Here is a 16,621-nt window from a genome sequence, read left to right on the forward strand (position 1 = left end):
GATAACATCACACATGTTCACCATGACATGGACGGTTCTTTATTGCAGGGGATGAACTGTAGGCCTACTTTTGGAACCTCATGAGCGTATTCAGTTGTGCCAGTCATATCTTTTAATTGTTTTATTGCACTTTTTTGCTCGTATTGTACAGGGTCTTCCCAGACTGCTAGGCTGGGCTGTGGAGGTGTGGTGACCAGGATGTCAGACAGAGAGGAGGGGGAAACGGGACTGGGATGGATCAGAAAAGGAGAAGGATCATTATTCGGTGGCAGGGTTTGGATGTGAGGAAAAAACCTTGCCATTTTCTCATCGTCATACAGTCATCATACTATTATAAAATCAAGATCAGTAACAATAATCGAAGTTTTTGTTCTTTAGAAAACAGAATAACAGGAATAATGACAATGTTTTGTATAATTTGGCTGGAAAAAGAAAGCCTGCCAACATTTTCTTTTGTTTCTTTTTTTGTCCAATGTCTTATGTCTTATATTAACGGTTTGACTGCTGTCCGTCCCCTCGTGTCTCATAGGGGTTCCAGCAGGATTAACAGGATGTCTGCATCCATGCTCTTGTGTTGGTTCCTCTCGCTGCACCACGCGTGCTTTCAGCTAGACAGTCAGAGCAGGGGGGTGAGGCCAGGGGTCAAGGGTCGTCCAACACCTTCCTGCTCCCCAGAACCCCCTCTCCCCCGCGCAGCCCGCTCTCATACGGTGGTCACCCTCATGACCACCTCGCGGCTGTTGGAGGTGATGTGTGGCTCGCTGGGTCTCAGCTGGCTGAGAAGGTGTAGGATGGTGTAGCCACAGTGGTGGTTGAGGATAGTCCTAACACGCTGGCCCGTCCGCCCTCCCCTGTCCGCTCTGGACGAGCTGTGGGGGGGGTTCCGTCCTCCGCGCCCCCCTCCCTTACTGCTGGAGCTCACGGGGTCTCCCAAGTCCTTGCTTTTCTCATAGTTAAGCACCTTCCACTGCTGATTCACCGCCTGCCAGCGCTTGAAGATCCGGTAAACAGACGAACCCTCGTGGATTATAAGGCCTGGAGAAAGAGACCAGTCAGACAAAGAGAGAGAGAGAGATGGATTTATAGCATCTATATTCTGGCTCTAGCGCTAGATTACACTCTTAGTCACTTGTTTAGAGAGATTGATGCACTTGTGAGTTTTGGCGAGTAGTAGTACACTGACTACTTACTTTAAATACAATTATTTTAAGTCGCATTGGATAAAAGGTCTGCTAAATGACTGTAATGTTAATGTACTGTAGGGAGAATTGGAGTGAGAGAGAGGTTGTATGGTAGATAGAGAGGGACATTTGGAGAATACTGTATTAACAAGCAAACAGATAAAAGAACACAGAGAGAGAGAGAGAGAGAGAGAGAGAGACAAGAGAAGAAAGGAAGAATTCACTCTGGTAGAACACTTTAAAGAAAATTATACAACGGTTAGTTCTGGTTCTTGATGCTGATTGGCTGGAAGCCGTGTTAAAATACTTTGTAACACACACCTGGGACCGCAAATCATTCCATTTTCAGTATTAATGGCATCCCATTTGATCCAATGCATTGTAGTTGTTGTTGTTGCTTGGCAACCCTTTTGTTAGGGGAACTATTTTGCTCTGCGGAATTGAGGGAATGATGCTTCGTTTTGAATAAATGTTTATTTTACTCTAATAGCTGTAGTAACCGTTGTATAAAAGCAATAAACCACTCGAGGCCGTGTGTTATAGTGATTTTATAACAGCTAGGGGGAAAAATTGGTGTCCTTCTTGATTTTGGTGTGCTGGGACTACTGCAAAAAAACTAAAAAATAAATCACGCCCAGGTGGTGAAGTAAGCACTGCAGGTTTATGAGCAATCTCTATTGCCCTCTGCTGGTGTGCAACAGTATTGGCTACTACTGATTGCTGCTACGAACGGACATACGGACACATATAGAAGTGGCTGCACCACTTAAAAATGATTAGGCTGCCCTTGCAAAAGTGTGTTGTAAATATTTAAACAGTCTGGATGCAGACTCTTATTGCGGCTGCACATTTGCGAGGCAGACATACTGTACCACACAGACTAACTCTACGCCTGTACCACACAGACTAACTCTACGCCTGTACCACACAGACTAACTCTACGCCTGTACCACACAGACTAACTAAGCCTGTACCACACAGACTAACTCTATACTGTACCACACAGACTAACTCTATACTGTACCACACAGACTAACTCTATACTGTACCACACAGACTAACTCTATACTGTACCACACAGACTAACTCTACGCCTGTACCACACAGACTAACTCTACTGTACCACGCAGACTAACTCTACTGTACCACACAGACTAACTCTACGCCTGTACCACACAGACTAACTCTACTGTACCACACAGACTAACTCTATACTGTACCACACAGACTAACTCTAATCCTGTACCACACAGACTAACTCTAACCCTGTACCACACAGACTAACTCTAATCCTGTACCACAGACTAGCTTTATACTGTACCACACAGACTAACTCTAATCCTGTACCACACAGACTAACTCTAGTCGTGTTAGTCAGAAAAACACCCAAATAGGAACAAACAAAATGAACAGATGCTCCTTCTCTCTCTCTCTCACACACACACACACACACACACACACACACACACACACACACACACACACACACACACGCACACACACACAAATACACACCCACATAAACACACACATATAATTACAGATACTGCTGCCTGAAAAATCTTTTCGAAAGAACATGAACACCAATAGCTATGGAGTAAATAACAAGCTATTTCACTGTGGTCCAAAGCGCCGTTGATCACACAAGGTTGATAATAATGTGGCCGGCCAACCATTCCCACGCCACACTTGAATTATTGCAACAGCATTCATACCCCGACACCAGTATCTCACTGACACACACGATGTCCATGAAGCCATACATGACATAGCAGATCTTACCGATGCACACGATGTCCATGAAGCCATACATGACGTAGCAGATCTTACCGATACACACGATGTCCATGAAGCCATACATGACATAGCAGATCTTACCGATGCACACGACGTCCATGAAGCCATACATGACATAGCAGATCTTACCGATGCACACGATGTCCATGAAGCCATACATGCCGTAGCAGATCTGGAAGAGCAGGTCCTGGCGCTGCCACTTGGCCGAAGGGCTGAGGGATGACCAGACCAGCCAGGAGATGCTGGCCATGAGGAACAGAGAACCCAGGATGATGGCAGCGATCTGCACCTTCTCAATCACCGTCAAGGAGATGGCCTGCCACTGGATGGAGGGAGGGAGAGAGAGAGAGAGGAAGTGGGGGGAGGAGGGAGGAAGAGAGTAAGTAAATAGGCATGATCTCAACACATGTATACACACACACACACACACACACACACACACATACATACACACATGTACACACATGTACACACACACACACACACACACACACACACACACACACACACACACACACGTACCTGCAGCGGGTTCTTGGTGCTGATGGCCAGGACATGGTACTTGAAGTAGCAGAGCTCACAGCTCCAGGAGCCTCTCTCGCTGATCCAGCGAATGAGACAGGGCTGGTGGGTACAGCGCACGGACCCGGCACAGCGACACGGGCTCAGCAGCTCCCCCTGCAGGACACACAGAGCAACAGCACTCAGAACCCAGGCCTCAGACTAGCACTGTCCAGGGCCCTGTACTACCAAACAGGATTATTGGGTTAGCGCGACAACTTCAGGTTCGTTTGCCTTGTCCATGGCCAGGTCCAAATGCCCATACTAAGGTTGCGATTGGTCATTTCATGTAAATACCTCCCCTTTTACCGTGAACACACTCAGATTGGACCAGCTGTGTAGATTTAACGAGTTGATAGCCACCATTGTGGCACAGTAGTAGCCAATACACAGTCAAAATTAGAGCAAATCATAGCTATTTTGATCATTTGAATACATGTTTTTGGACCAGTCTACTCACAAGACACTCTCAGGACCTAGATAATATGATCCACTAAAAATCTATGATTTTTCTGCCATATCCCTGTTATGAATAGAGCTGGCAGGCGCCATTTCTGCTGTTGCCATGACTACATGAGATTCACGCATAAACAACATCGATGTCATGCCATCGCCACTGGCTGTGGCCAGGGGTCAGGGTCAGGTGACCTGTCCAATCATCTTGCGTTTAATTCCCTTCTATTACTGTCAGCTGGTCCAGATATACGTCGTCATGTTGGCGAGGAAAGGATGAGCGAGCGTGACCATGGTGACAAGATGGTATACATGTGCCTGGTGTTGCACACTACAGAATGCATAGAGCACAGTGACGGTACATAAAGGTGACATTTTTGTGTGATGGAGGTGGGTGTGGACAGTAAGAGGCCCATAAATGTCAGTTGACATCGGGGTATTACAGCACACAAGAAGGGCAGTAAAGTAGACTTCACACTATCTGTGGTAATATGTGCACACTAGCAGCAAATGGCAAAATGCATGATCAATAATGAATAATGAAAATGGAGGTGCACATCTGAACAAGGGACCTTCCATCCATGGAGGGGTACATGGAGGGGTGGTACTTGTATGGAAGCAGCACATCTATGGAAGGGTACATCTATGGAAGGGTACATCTATGGAAGGGTACATCTATGGAATGGCAGCACATCTATGGAAGGGTACATCTATGGAAGGGTACATCTATGAAGGGTAGCACATCTATGGAAGGATACATATGTAGGGCTGCCCCCTGAAAGTCGGAGGTAGAGAGGGTAAGGGTTAGTTTGAGGGCTGGACGTTGGGGGGGGTAGGGTTAGTTTGAGGGCTGGATGTTGGGGGGGGGTAGGGTTAGTTTGAGGGCTGGATGTTGGGGGGGGGTAGGGTTAGTTTGAGGGCTGGATGTTGGGGGGGGGTAGGGTTAGTTTGAGGGCTGGATGTTGGGGGGGGTAGGGTTAGTTTGAGGGCTGGATGTTGGGGGGGGGTAGGGTTAGTTTGAGGGCTGGACGTTGGGGGGGGGTAGGGTTAGTTTGAGGGCTGGATGTTGGGGGGGGGTAGGGTTAGTTTGAGGGCTGGATGTTGGGGGGGGTAGGGTTAGTTGGAGGGCTGGACGTTGGGGGGGGGGGGTTGGGTTAGTTTGAGGGCTGGACGTTGGGGGGGGGGGGGTAGGGTTAGTTTGAGGGCTGGATGTTGGGGGGGGGTAGGGTTAGTTTGAGGGCTGGATGTTGGGGGGGGGTTAGGGTTAGTTGGAGGGCTGGAGATAAAGAGTCGTGAGGGCCGCGAGGGCTGGAGATAGACAGCAGTGAGGGCCGCGAGGATTACAGCTTGTAAATGTACTGTAGCAAGGAGAATGAGTGAAAAGAGAGCAGCAGATGTGTTTGTGTATGTTTATGTAAATGCCCTCATTACTGCAGTGATAATTTCTCCACATGCCCGTCCCTGCTCGTTTCTAAATGCCTAAAGTGCAAATAGCTTTTATCTGTTCATCCCTTCTTCCCTCTCATGTGCTGTGTGTTCGTTGTGTTTTTCTTCACTCATCCCCCCCCCGACACCCCCCACTCCCCTCCACACACACAGATAGCTCTTTCTATCTTTGCAGTGTGTGTGTGTGTGTGTGTGTGTGTGTGTGTGTGTGTGTGTGTTCCAATGGGTGAGTTTTCCTCAGTGTGTGTGCTCAGATTCCAGAAAGCCACAGGGCCACTGTAGAGGGAGAGAGTGCAGGGAGAGGCAGAGAGTAGGAGGGGGTGACGGAGGGAGGGGTAGCTGCTGAGTCAGCGCTCACATCTCCCTGTGTGTCTGCCAGCGTGGCATGGTCATTCACCGCCCATGACTCCTGTTGTTGGAGAGGTAAACTCTGCTGTTACATTCACTCAGGGGCGGACTGGCCATCGGGAGCACCGGGAATTTTCCCGGTGGCCTGGCGTGCCAACTGGCCTGCCAACCGTCAACAAATCGCGCAGCACCCCCCCGTCAACAAGTCGCGCAGCAACCCCTCCCGTCAACAAGTCGCGCAGCGCAGCGACTTGATATGGTTTATATCAATATTTACCATTCCCCATTGTAGATATCGGTTTGTATGGTTTATATCAATATTTACCATTCCCCACTGTAGATATCAGTTTGTATGGTTTATATCAATATTTACCATTCCCCATAGTAGATATCAGTTTGTATGGTTTATATCAATATTTACCATTCCCCATAGTAGATATCAGTTTGTATGGTTTTTATCAATATTTACCATTCCTCACTGTAGATATCACTGCTGCTCAGGCCTCTTCTGTACATCTCTTACCTCTTTCTCTCCTCCCCTCCCCTATCCTCCTCCCCCATCTCCATCCTCCTCCCCCTCCCCCACCTCTTCCTCCTCCTCCCCTCCCCTCCTCCCCCACCTCTTCCTCCTCCTCCCCTCCCCTCCTCCCCTTCCCCCACCTCTTCCTCCTCCTCCTCCTCCCCTCCCCTCCTCCCCCTCCCCCATCCTCCTACCCCTCCCCCATCCTCCTACCCTTCCCCTTCTCCCTTCCCCCACCTCCTCCCCTCCCCCTCTCATTATCCTCCTCCCCCTCTCCTATCTCTTTATCATCTTCTTCTCTCCTTGGACCATATCATTTGGGATGTATGCATGTGCGCACATACACACACACACACACACACACACACACACACACACACACACACACACAATTACAGTCACTGCTGCCTGAAAAACCATACAGTGAAAAGAAGAGGTTAGTCTCTGGTCAGACATGAGTTACTGAATCTCTGACTATACAGTGTAAAATATTATCACGAGGTGATCAGATTTACTCATTTGGTAAACGCCAAGCCTACTAAGACTACTATTTCCCTCCCTCACTCACTCACTCACTCACTCACTCACTCACTCACTCACTCACTCACTCACTCACTCACTCACTCACTCACTCACTCACTCACTCACGGGCGCTACGTGAATGCAGGCGGCGTGCGCTGCTTAGCCATCTCAACACACACGCTGGCGCAGGGAGCAGATCTGCGGTACAGATCCATACGTAGCCTATACGGCTTCATTCCAACAGCCAGCCAGGAGAGTACAAAACTGCTTTCCTAGATAAATCAATCTGGTATTCACACATACCTGGGGTTACAGGGTATCATGAACACAAAACTGCTTTCCTAGATCAATAAGTCTTGTTTTATTTGGTGGGCCATGGCTCAAAAAGGTTGAGAACCCCCGACCTACACCAGAAACCTCTTCCATGCGCTATGCTACAGCAATCACCTTATGGAATACTACAACAACACATGCCAATATGCCATACACATAGGCTAACGCAAATAGCCAATCTGGCTAAACTGGCATATTTACAGAAATGTTCCTTAATATGCACTGTCTCTGTATTAAACCAATAAACTAAACTAAATAGTCTAGTGCAACACTAGTCTCGAGTAACGTTAGTGTGCTGGAAGATGCAAGATGCTGGAAGAATGTCAGAATCCGCCTGCAGTCCAATCCCTTACACATCTTCACTCTGGCTCAGAGCTCAGAGCCTCAGAACACAAGCATTACCTCACTGCTTATAACACAGAAACAAGCACTACCTCACTGCTTATAACACAGAAACAAGCACTACCTCACTGCTTATAACACAGATACAATCACTACCTCACTGCTTATAACACAGAAACAATCACTACCTCACTGCTTATAACACAGAAACAATCACTACCTCACTGCTTATAACACAGATACAAGCACTACCTCACTGCTTATAACACAGAAACAATCACTACCTCACTGCTTATAACACAGAAACAATCACTACCTCACTGCTTATAACACAGAAACAAGCACTACCTCACTGCTAATATCACAGATACAAACACTACCTCACTGCTTATAACACAGATACAAACACTACCTCACTGCTTATAACACAGAAACAATCATTACCTCACTGCTTATAACACAGATACAAGCACTACCTCACTGCTTATAACACAGAAACAATCATTACCTCACTGCTAATAACACAGATACAAGCACTACCTCACTGCTTATAACACAGATACAAGCACTACCTCACTGCTTATAACACAGAAACAATCATTACCTCACTGCTTATAACACAGATACAAGCACTACCTCACTGCTTATAACACAGAAACAATCATTACCTCATTGCTTATAACACAGATACAATCACTACCTCACTGCTTATAACACAGAAAACAAGCACTATCTCACTGCTTATAACACAGATACAAGCACTACCTCACTGCTTATTAGGGTTGGGCCGATGGACGATATCATCGTCCATCGCCAATGGTTGATAGAAAAATACGATGGTTGAGAACCATCGTCACATCGGCGCTTTTTAAACACTTGAGCTGTGAAAATGGAACAGTTGGGTATTATATATGTGTAGGCCTACATTAATGAAGACCATTTAATACGTTTCCCACAGTTATTGTGTCCTTCGTGAAGAATTTGGACAGCAAACTGAGCGAGAGGCATATGGTGCGAGTCGACGCCTATACCGGAGTTATTTCTGCTTCTTTAAACATTGTAAATAATTAGATTAACTAATTTGAGTCGTAATCTACTAATTCTAGGCCTATGTGTCATAAAATGTAACAGATTAGAATGTATCTATAGCTTAACAAACATTATCTCAATTTGATGTAGTTCAACAGCCCGTGCGCTCATGGAACATTTTACACACGGACACGGAGTGAACATCATGTTTGTTTAGCTGTATAAATTATAATCTGTTAAATTATATGACACATAAACAATGTATTGGAAGGGCATAGGCAAACATTTGCAACTTCTTCCCTCAGTCATTTATGATACAAGACTAGGCCTATAATAGTAGGGTCTTCGGACTCGACTTGATAAACGATTTCATCAAACTTAGCCTGCCATGATCAGCCACATGCAACATACATATTACCTGTTACAACAATCATATAGCATTAGCCTATTTTTTTGCAATTTATTTCTTACCTTTTCGCCACATTGAGGCCTACAACGCTTTTCATTAATGAGTCCAGTTCAAGGTTCTAAGCGAACCAACTATCAATAAATGACACACTAGGCCTACTGTAGAACAGAAAATATTTTGTTTCATTGCTATTATAACACGTACATGCAGGCAAGCTAAATGCTCATTTCTGGGCAGAATAACAACCTAGAAAGACCCAATCAGAACCTAGACTCGCCAACGGGACCTGAAATGTAGATACCAAAGTTAATATGCATGTAGAAATGTAGATACCCGGTTAAATAATCATTTCGTTTCGTACTTACTTGCCTACTTTAATCAAAAGACCACAATAAAATACAATGTAAATTCTGCTTTATTTAAATGTGTGGCTTCTGGGCCATTATGCATAAAATAAACAACTCACAAAATTTGATAGGGCCCGTGTTTATCAACCGCATATTTCGTTGAATAATAATAAAGAAATAATAATAAAGAAATTGTAAATAATTGTTATTTACATATTTAAAAAAAAAAATACCACAAATGGCATAAAAAATGGCTAACAAAAACTCCACAATCTGACTCTATACTCTTACCCCAGGGTTTAGGCCTACTCTTTCTATTCTAGATTCCTGGCTAAGAAAACCAGCATGTTCACTTTATCAGGCTTTAGTAGGGAGCGGAGAGGAGTGACAACACTACCTGCGGTGCTGAACACGCGCTCTGATGGTGTGCTGGTTGCGCATATGGAGAGGTATTTACGCGCAATACTAGCCATAAAAGTAAACCTCGTTTGGTTATCTTTCCATCATCTGAGTGGATCGTCATCTCCGTCAATTGTCTCTTCCAGCAAGTAGGCTGTGATCTCTACCTCTGCGATTTCAGCAGCAGTGCGCGTAGCTGGTTAGTTTTTTCCCCCTAGAAGACTGCCCAGCGAGCTTCTGCTCTTCTTAGGAGCAGCAGCGCTGGACTGATCTTCCTGCGTGGTGGGACTGACTGTTGGGCGCTCTGCACGGGTCGTTGTTGCTACCATCTCTGCAACCAGCTCGGTCTTGACGTGGTTCAGCTCGGGTGGCTGCATGTGTTCCCCTCGGTATCTTGGATCAAGCAGTGCTGATTTGTGCAAGATAGCCATGGTGGCGTCATTATCATATTTGTTCGAAAAAAAAGTAAAACATGTTTTATAGGCCTATTACGTATCCCGGGTAGGCTATTGTAGACTTGCATTTTCTCTCTAAATTAAATATAAGTTATTTCATATAAAGTGACTGCGTCATGTAGCCAGTTAATGTGAAGCCTGATTCTACAATAGCCTACCCGGGATACGTAATAGGCCTATAATACATGTTTTACTTTTTTTTTTTTCGTTTTATTTTATTATTATTATTATTTCCATAAAATGACGATATCATCGTCCATCGCGATGTTTGGATGGCCACATCGTGATGTCATATTTCAGCACACATCGCCCAACCCTACTGCTTATAACACAGAAAACAAGCACTACCTCACTGCTTATAACACAGATACAAGCACTACCTCACTGCTTATAACACAGAAAACAAGCACTACCTCACTGCTTATAACACAGATACAATCACTACCTCACTGCTTATAACACAGATACAAGCACTACCTCACTGCTTATAACACAGAAACAATCTAAAGAATATTCTTGGAACCATATTGTTTCATTTTAGAAGGAGAACCCTCCACCTTCCATCTGTGGAACCTCCTGAGGTTAGGGGTAAGGTTGGGGAACTGACCCCCCCCCCCCACCGAGCTCCCTCTCACAGTCCCTACAGTGCTTTCCTCATTCTTCTGCACAGCAAGTCCCCATCATGACACTCATAGAAATCAACTCTCTGCAATGTTGTCATCTCCGTTCCATCAACGGACCCACGTTCCTGCTTTCAAAGGACTCCTCCAGGCCTCATTAAAAGTGTTCAAGAGTTGTGTCTCATTTGATTCCCTCTGAGTACAGTTATATCAGAGACTTTTCTATAATACTATTACTGCCTAAGTCTAGCTTATAGCAAGTCCATATCGATATAAATATATCAATTTATTTATTTGAAACAAAACTGTGAATTAGATTTCCTAATGTGCTCAATTTGGTTTAGAAGAACGTATTTGGGCTAAATGTCAAAACACTGAAATCAATTCCCTAATGATGTCATTGCTGTTTATTCCTTCGCACTTCATACATTGTTTTACATGACGTGACTTTCCTGTTCTGCCAGAGATGAAATGCAATATTTGCGATGACAACATAACTCTTGAGACTGCAGCTGGCACAGAGATGGACGGTGACGAACAATCGAACACAGATCTGCATGCTTTTTCTGATGGGATAATGTTGGTGACAAGGACAAGAACACAAACAGGAAACCACCATCTGTATCATACTATCACACTCAGACAAGGTCACAATTAATGTTCATCAATGTACTCTGGACACAAACAGAGTAAACTGAGTTTAAAGTATTCTCAAAATCAGTACCCTACACTATTTGAACAACTTTAACATTGAAATCACTTAACACGTAGAACCTGTCAGTTTTTCACTTTGTCACTAGCGTAGAACTTATACAGGTATATGTAGGAATCTAATTTAGCGTATTGTGTTGCCTCTGGGTATGAAATGCGCTATACAAATAAAGCTTTGATTGATTGAATTTATATGGATCTGTTTGGGTCACCCTTCTACCTCTATCTCCCCTGAAACCTTTTTCAAACCTTTTTTAAATGCCAGTTTGACAATGATGTTGACAGAGACACTATTTTGAACTGGGTTTATCTCTGACTGTTGACAGAGACACTATTTTGAACTGGGTTTATCTTTGACATTTTGACAGAGATGCTATATTTTGAACTGGGTTTATCTCTCACAGGGGGGCGAGGCAGATAACTTCTCATGGTGTCCCCCGTCAATAGCTGCGATTAACACCGCAAGCAAAGCAAAGTCTGTCAACTGAGGCCCACCATCCAGGCTGGCCTTCGGCTGCCACAGGCGGGGAGAGCAGCCGGCGGTGCCAGAAGGGCTCACCCCCAGTAAGATCGACGTCATAGAACATCTGGCCTGCACCACCAAGGCCCTCATCATCCTCCTCCAGGAGACCCACTGCGTAACAGCAAATAAGCTAGTTCTCCAAAATTTCTCTGCTCTAGCTGGGTCTATCCTAAGCAGGAAGCATGGCCTTGCAACGTTCGTCCACCAAAGGTTGAACTGGACTCTTGCCGACCAATCCCCGATTGGACATTGCCGGCTTTAAAATAAATCGTCAACGTCTACAAACCTCCGCCCTCGCGAATCTTCCCCCACCTCTGTCTCTATGCTGGCGGATTTAATTGCCAGCATGAAGATTGGGGGTACAGCACCAATACACCCAACGGAGAGAACCTGGCTGCTTAGGCAGCTAACAACAGCCTGGCCCTGTTGTACGATCCCAAGGGCACAACCAGCTTCGTCTCCAGTCACTGGAAAACTGGGCCAACCAAGTGCTCCTACTGGGCCAACCAAGTGCTCCTGTCCGTCTTCGCCTTGCAAACACGGAGAGAACATGCAAACTCCACACAGAAAGGACCGGAGACCTTCTTGCTGTGACCTTCTTGTGCGCCACCGTGCTGCACATGAGCAATTTTTGGGGTTCAGTGTCTTGCTCAAGGACACTTCGGCACAACGCCAGGAGCTGGGACCTTGTGATCCCCAGCCGGCAGCTCTACCTCCTGAGCTACATGCGGCTCCTTGCGCCAACTCAACATCCCCACAATCTGGAGAGGAGCCCTAAGAGTAAGCTGAACAAGCCTGAAGCCAAACAAGCCTGAAGCAGAACAAGCCTGAAGAGGACCCCAAGAGTAACCGCCCCATCTCTCTGCTATGTGTCCCCTTCAAGATCCTCGAGCGCCTCATCTACGCCCGCGTCAAACCAATCATCGACCCGCTGCTCCCACAGGAGCAGGCCGGGTTCCGAAGTGGGAGATCGACCGTAGATCAAGTCACATTGATGACTTAAGACATCGAGGACAGCTTTTCGGTCAAGAAGGCCGGAGCTGTCTTTATAGACCTGACAGCTGCCTACGACACGGCACCACGGCCTCACCTGCAAGCTGCTCCACCTGCTGCCGGATAAGCACATGGTCAGCATGATCATGGATCTTGTCTGACACTGCAGCTTTACCCTCACCACCGGTAGCGGAGAGTGAAGCAGGTTGCAACGCCTTAAGAATGGTGTCCCCCAGGGATCTGTCCTGGCCCCCTTCCTTTATAACATCTACACCTACGACCTGCCGACCACAGTCTCCAGGAAGTATGCCTACGCAGACGACCTTGCGCTGGTGTACTCCGCTGGAGATTGGCAGGCCGTGGAGGAGACCCTGAGCCAGGACATGCAGAAACTAGCGGCATACCTCCGGAAATGGAGATTGATGCTCAGCTAGGCAAAGACGGTGTTAGCGGCCTTCCACCTTAACAGCAAGGAAGCCAAACGTGAGCTCCGAGTACACATCGATGGAACACTCCTGCCATGCTGCGCCAAACCAACCTATCTCCGCATGACATTGGAAAGGTTGCTCACGTTCTGCCGACACCTCATGTCACTACACAAGAAGTTAGCAGCTTGTTTGGCATTGATGAGGCGACTGGTCCGATCAGGCTGGGGCGCCGGCGCAAAACCATTCCGTACGGCAGCCCTAGCTCTGGTCTACTCAACCAGTGAATATTGCGCACCGGTGTGGTGCTGCAGCGCTCACACCTGCCTCATCAATCTGCCTATCAACAAACCCTTGCACATCGTGACATGATGCCTGCATCCCACTTCTGTGGAAAACCTTCCCATCCTTGCAGGCATCCAGCCCGCTGGCCTCCGCCGCACAGGAACCACAGCACGTCTTGCCTGCCGGGTTGTGGATCCTAACCATCTGCTCCATGACAGGCTTGCTGCAACAGCGGAGCCTCCCCGGCGTCTCAAGTCAAGATACCCTTTTATGCCGCACGGGATCTCCTGCAGCAGTGCAGAGATCTTAACATCAGCGAGGCAGGATGGGCGGACCACACCTGGCTTGCGGAGTGGGAGGAGAACACCTCCAGACTCCGTGATTTCATCCTGGCCGCCGGTCCTTCCCCTACTGGGATGTACTTACTCAGACCGGCGTGGTGAATGGATGGCCGTGTTTGGGCGGCTCTGTGGCGCTCTCCTCAGGTCAGATCCACTCCAAAAGGCAATGGGTTCTAAGTTGGCCCATGCTACACCCCTGCACCGAGTTTCATAAGAATCGGTCAGATAGTTTTTGCGTAATCCTGCTAAGAAATACATAAATAAACCAAGAAACAAATAAATGCATGCCACTAAAAACATTACCTTTCACCCTGCGCTTTCGCTGGGGCGGAGGTAGTCCTAATGAATGAATGAATGAATGAATGAATGAATGAATGAATGAATGGTATAAATAGTATAACTTTGTTGGAGGATAAACTTTGGACAGAGAGTGGACACGTTTGGGTCAATTTCATCTTGACTCAATCATCCCTTGAATGCAAACATCAAAATAAGAATGTTTAGTACTTCATTTAAGATCAGTTGACGCAGATTTGACCTCCAACCCTGTGTTGCAGGGTCTCTTACCTGCTCGGGACCCTGGAAGCAGATTCGACACTGCGGCGAGCGCATCCCGCTGTCCAGACTGGTGAGCGACACGCCGTCCAGGCCTGCTTTCTCCTCGAATCCCAGGCTCCTCGGTCGGGGGTCGGTACCGTAGTACTCCTCTTCATCGTCCCGGGTAGAGCAGTCGAACGGAGGCCATCCACAGCCTCCCATCCCAAGCCCTCGCATGCTTGTTCGTCTGTCTGGTTCTGAATCGGTTTCCCGTCTTGAGCCAGACCGCATCAAAACCAGAACTTTCAGTTCGTTGAAAAACATACGGATCCGGTACTTGAACATTATGAACTACATAGGCAACATTGAGCTTTGTGAAATAGAAAACATAGAGTTGAATCCATCACGTAGCCTATTTCTTAGCACTTGCCAAACATAAGTCAATTGGGTCTATTATTATTATTGTTGTTGTTGTTATTATTATTATTGTTAGGCCTATCGTGAGCCCATCATGGCCCAGTGCTATTTGGTTCAAGTAGCATACAAGTTATGGATATAAAAACAAATTATGAGAGGAGCATGGCTGCCCAGAACAAATCACGGTCAACAGATATTCAAATAGCATATTGTAAATAGAGATCACCGCGTCTACATTCTTCTGGGTACACCTTGTGTATTAGGCACAGCCAATGCGGAAGTTTTTTTCATGGTTGGCTGTTTCTTTCAGGATGGTACAAAAAACTCCACGCGTTCAATATAAGAGATGAGTATAACCAACTGGCTATGAGGTCCAGTTGAATCGTCTCATCAACATTTTCGATCAATTCGTTTGAAATGTTCGCATCGAAAATGTGGTAGGCTATCTATTTCGACAGGGCAACGTGTGTGTGTGTGTGTGTGTGTGTGGGGGGGGGGGGGGGGGGCGTTAAAGGCTCGGAGATGATCTATAAAAGATGTTATCAAAATAGATGTCGATATGACATCAGTAAATCCACCAATGCTTGGTTGGCCTCATGCTTAACCCAAAAAGGCGAGTTTAAATTCGACGAGATGAGTCTTTTGATTGTCCCTCGGTGGCATGCCAGTCCGCGGGTTTTCCTTACTGTGTGTTTTCTGGCTGGTAGATGGAGAACACGTCCCACACCGTTCCTCCTCCACACAAGTCCGACAGCCACTTTACAATCCAACGTGTTCGCATTTTAAACAGGATCGGACAAGATAAAAACATGTAGTAAAACACATCCATCTGGCATTTAATTCCCATATTTTTTCATCTTCCGGCAACCATTCCTGCACAACACAGAAGGGAGAGCGAAGATTCCCGGGAAGGAACAGACGTCAGCAAATGATTACATCGAAATCCTCCTCGGTACAACTTTCAAATAACACTTATATATCTGTGAATGATAACTAATCATATTCGGCCATTCAGTACCATTACAACGTTATTTTGCATAGGCGATTCAATTTGCTAGTAACCGTGCCTTTTCCTAAACCTATTTCGAGGAAGGACATGCTGAATGTCCTGTCGTGAGAAAACATGCTAATTAAAACGCAGACGTGTTGATCTGTCAGTGTCCTGTCCGTTTTTTAAAAAGCATTTTCCATTCTCCGTCTGTGGGTGATGGGGAGAAACACAGTTCTTCTGCGCGTGCGCAGAAGACGCTGTCCGAGGTGCTGGTTTCCGTGTGACGTTGCAGCCACGTGGTGTTCAGAGTATCGCGGGAAATCTAAACGTTGAAGTGATTATTGTTTTCAGTCTGTTACATGAGCTGAACCTTCTACCAGTTAGATACATTTAAAACAAATGTCAGTCGTTCGGTCACATTGTAGCACCCTACTCAAACACCAATGAAGGAAGAAGAAACATTGTAAGGCATCTAATAAGAAATTAATCACGAAAAGTAGCCCACAGTGAAATGGAGGATGTGAAGTGACACGATTCTGGTTGCTGCGCATGCAGCAGCCAATAGGAAAACACAAGTGTATCATACAGACTTATTCAAACTCAATAATATATCATGAGTTTGAAAGAACAAACACA

The 16,621-nt window shown here is 46.2% G+C and overlaps 1 protein-coding gene across 1 annotated transcript; it reads right to left on the reverse strand.

Moving 5' to 3' along the window:
* Positions 1-703: 703 nt before the first annotated feature.
* LOC311311089 (E3 ubiquitin-protein ligase MARCHF9-like) lies at positions 704-14,922 on the reverse strand (the record flags this gene model as incomplete). The annotated part of the gene is made up of 4 exons (XM_084440728.1): positions 704-1,035; positions 3,108-3,300; positions 3,501-3,656; positions 14,608-14,922. The coding sequence occupies 4 exons, from the start codon at positions 14,920-14,922 to the stop codon at positions 704-706; spliced, it is 996 nt and encodes a 331-aa protein (XP_084296854.1).
* Between the last annotated feature and the right edge of the window lie 1,699 nt (positions 14,923-16,621).

This window comes from Borostomias antarcticus (genome assembly GCF_949987555.1).
Source record: "Borostomias antarcticus genome assembly, chromosome: 7".
Taxonomy (NCBI): Eukaryota; Metazoa; Chordata; class Actinopteri; order Stomiiformes; family Stomiidae; genus Borostomias; species Borostomias antarcticus.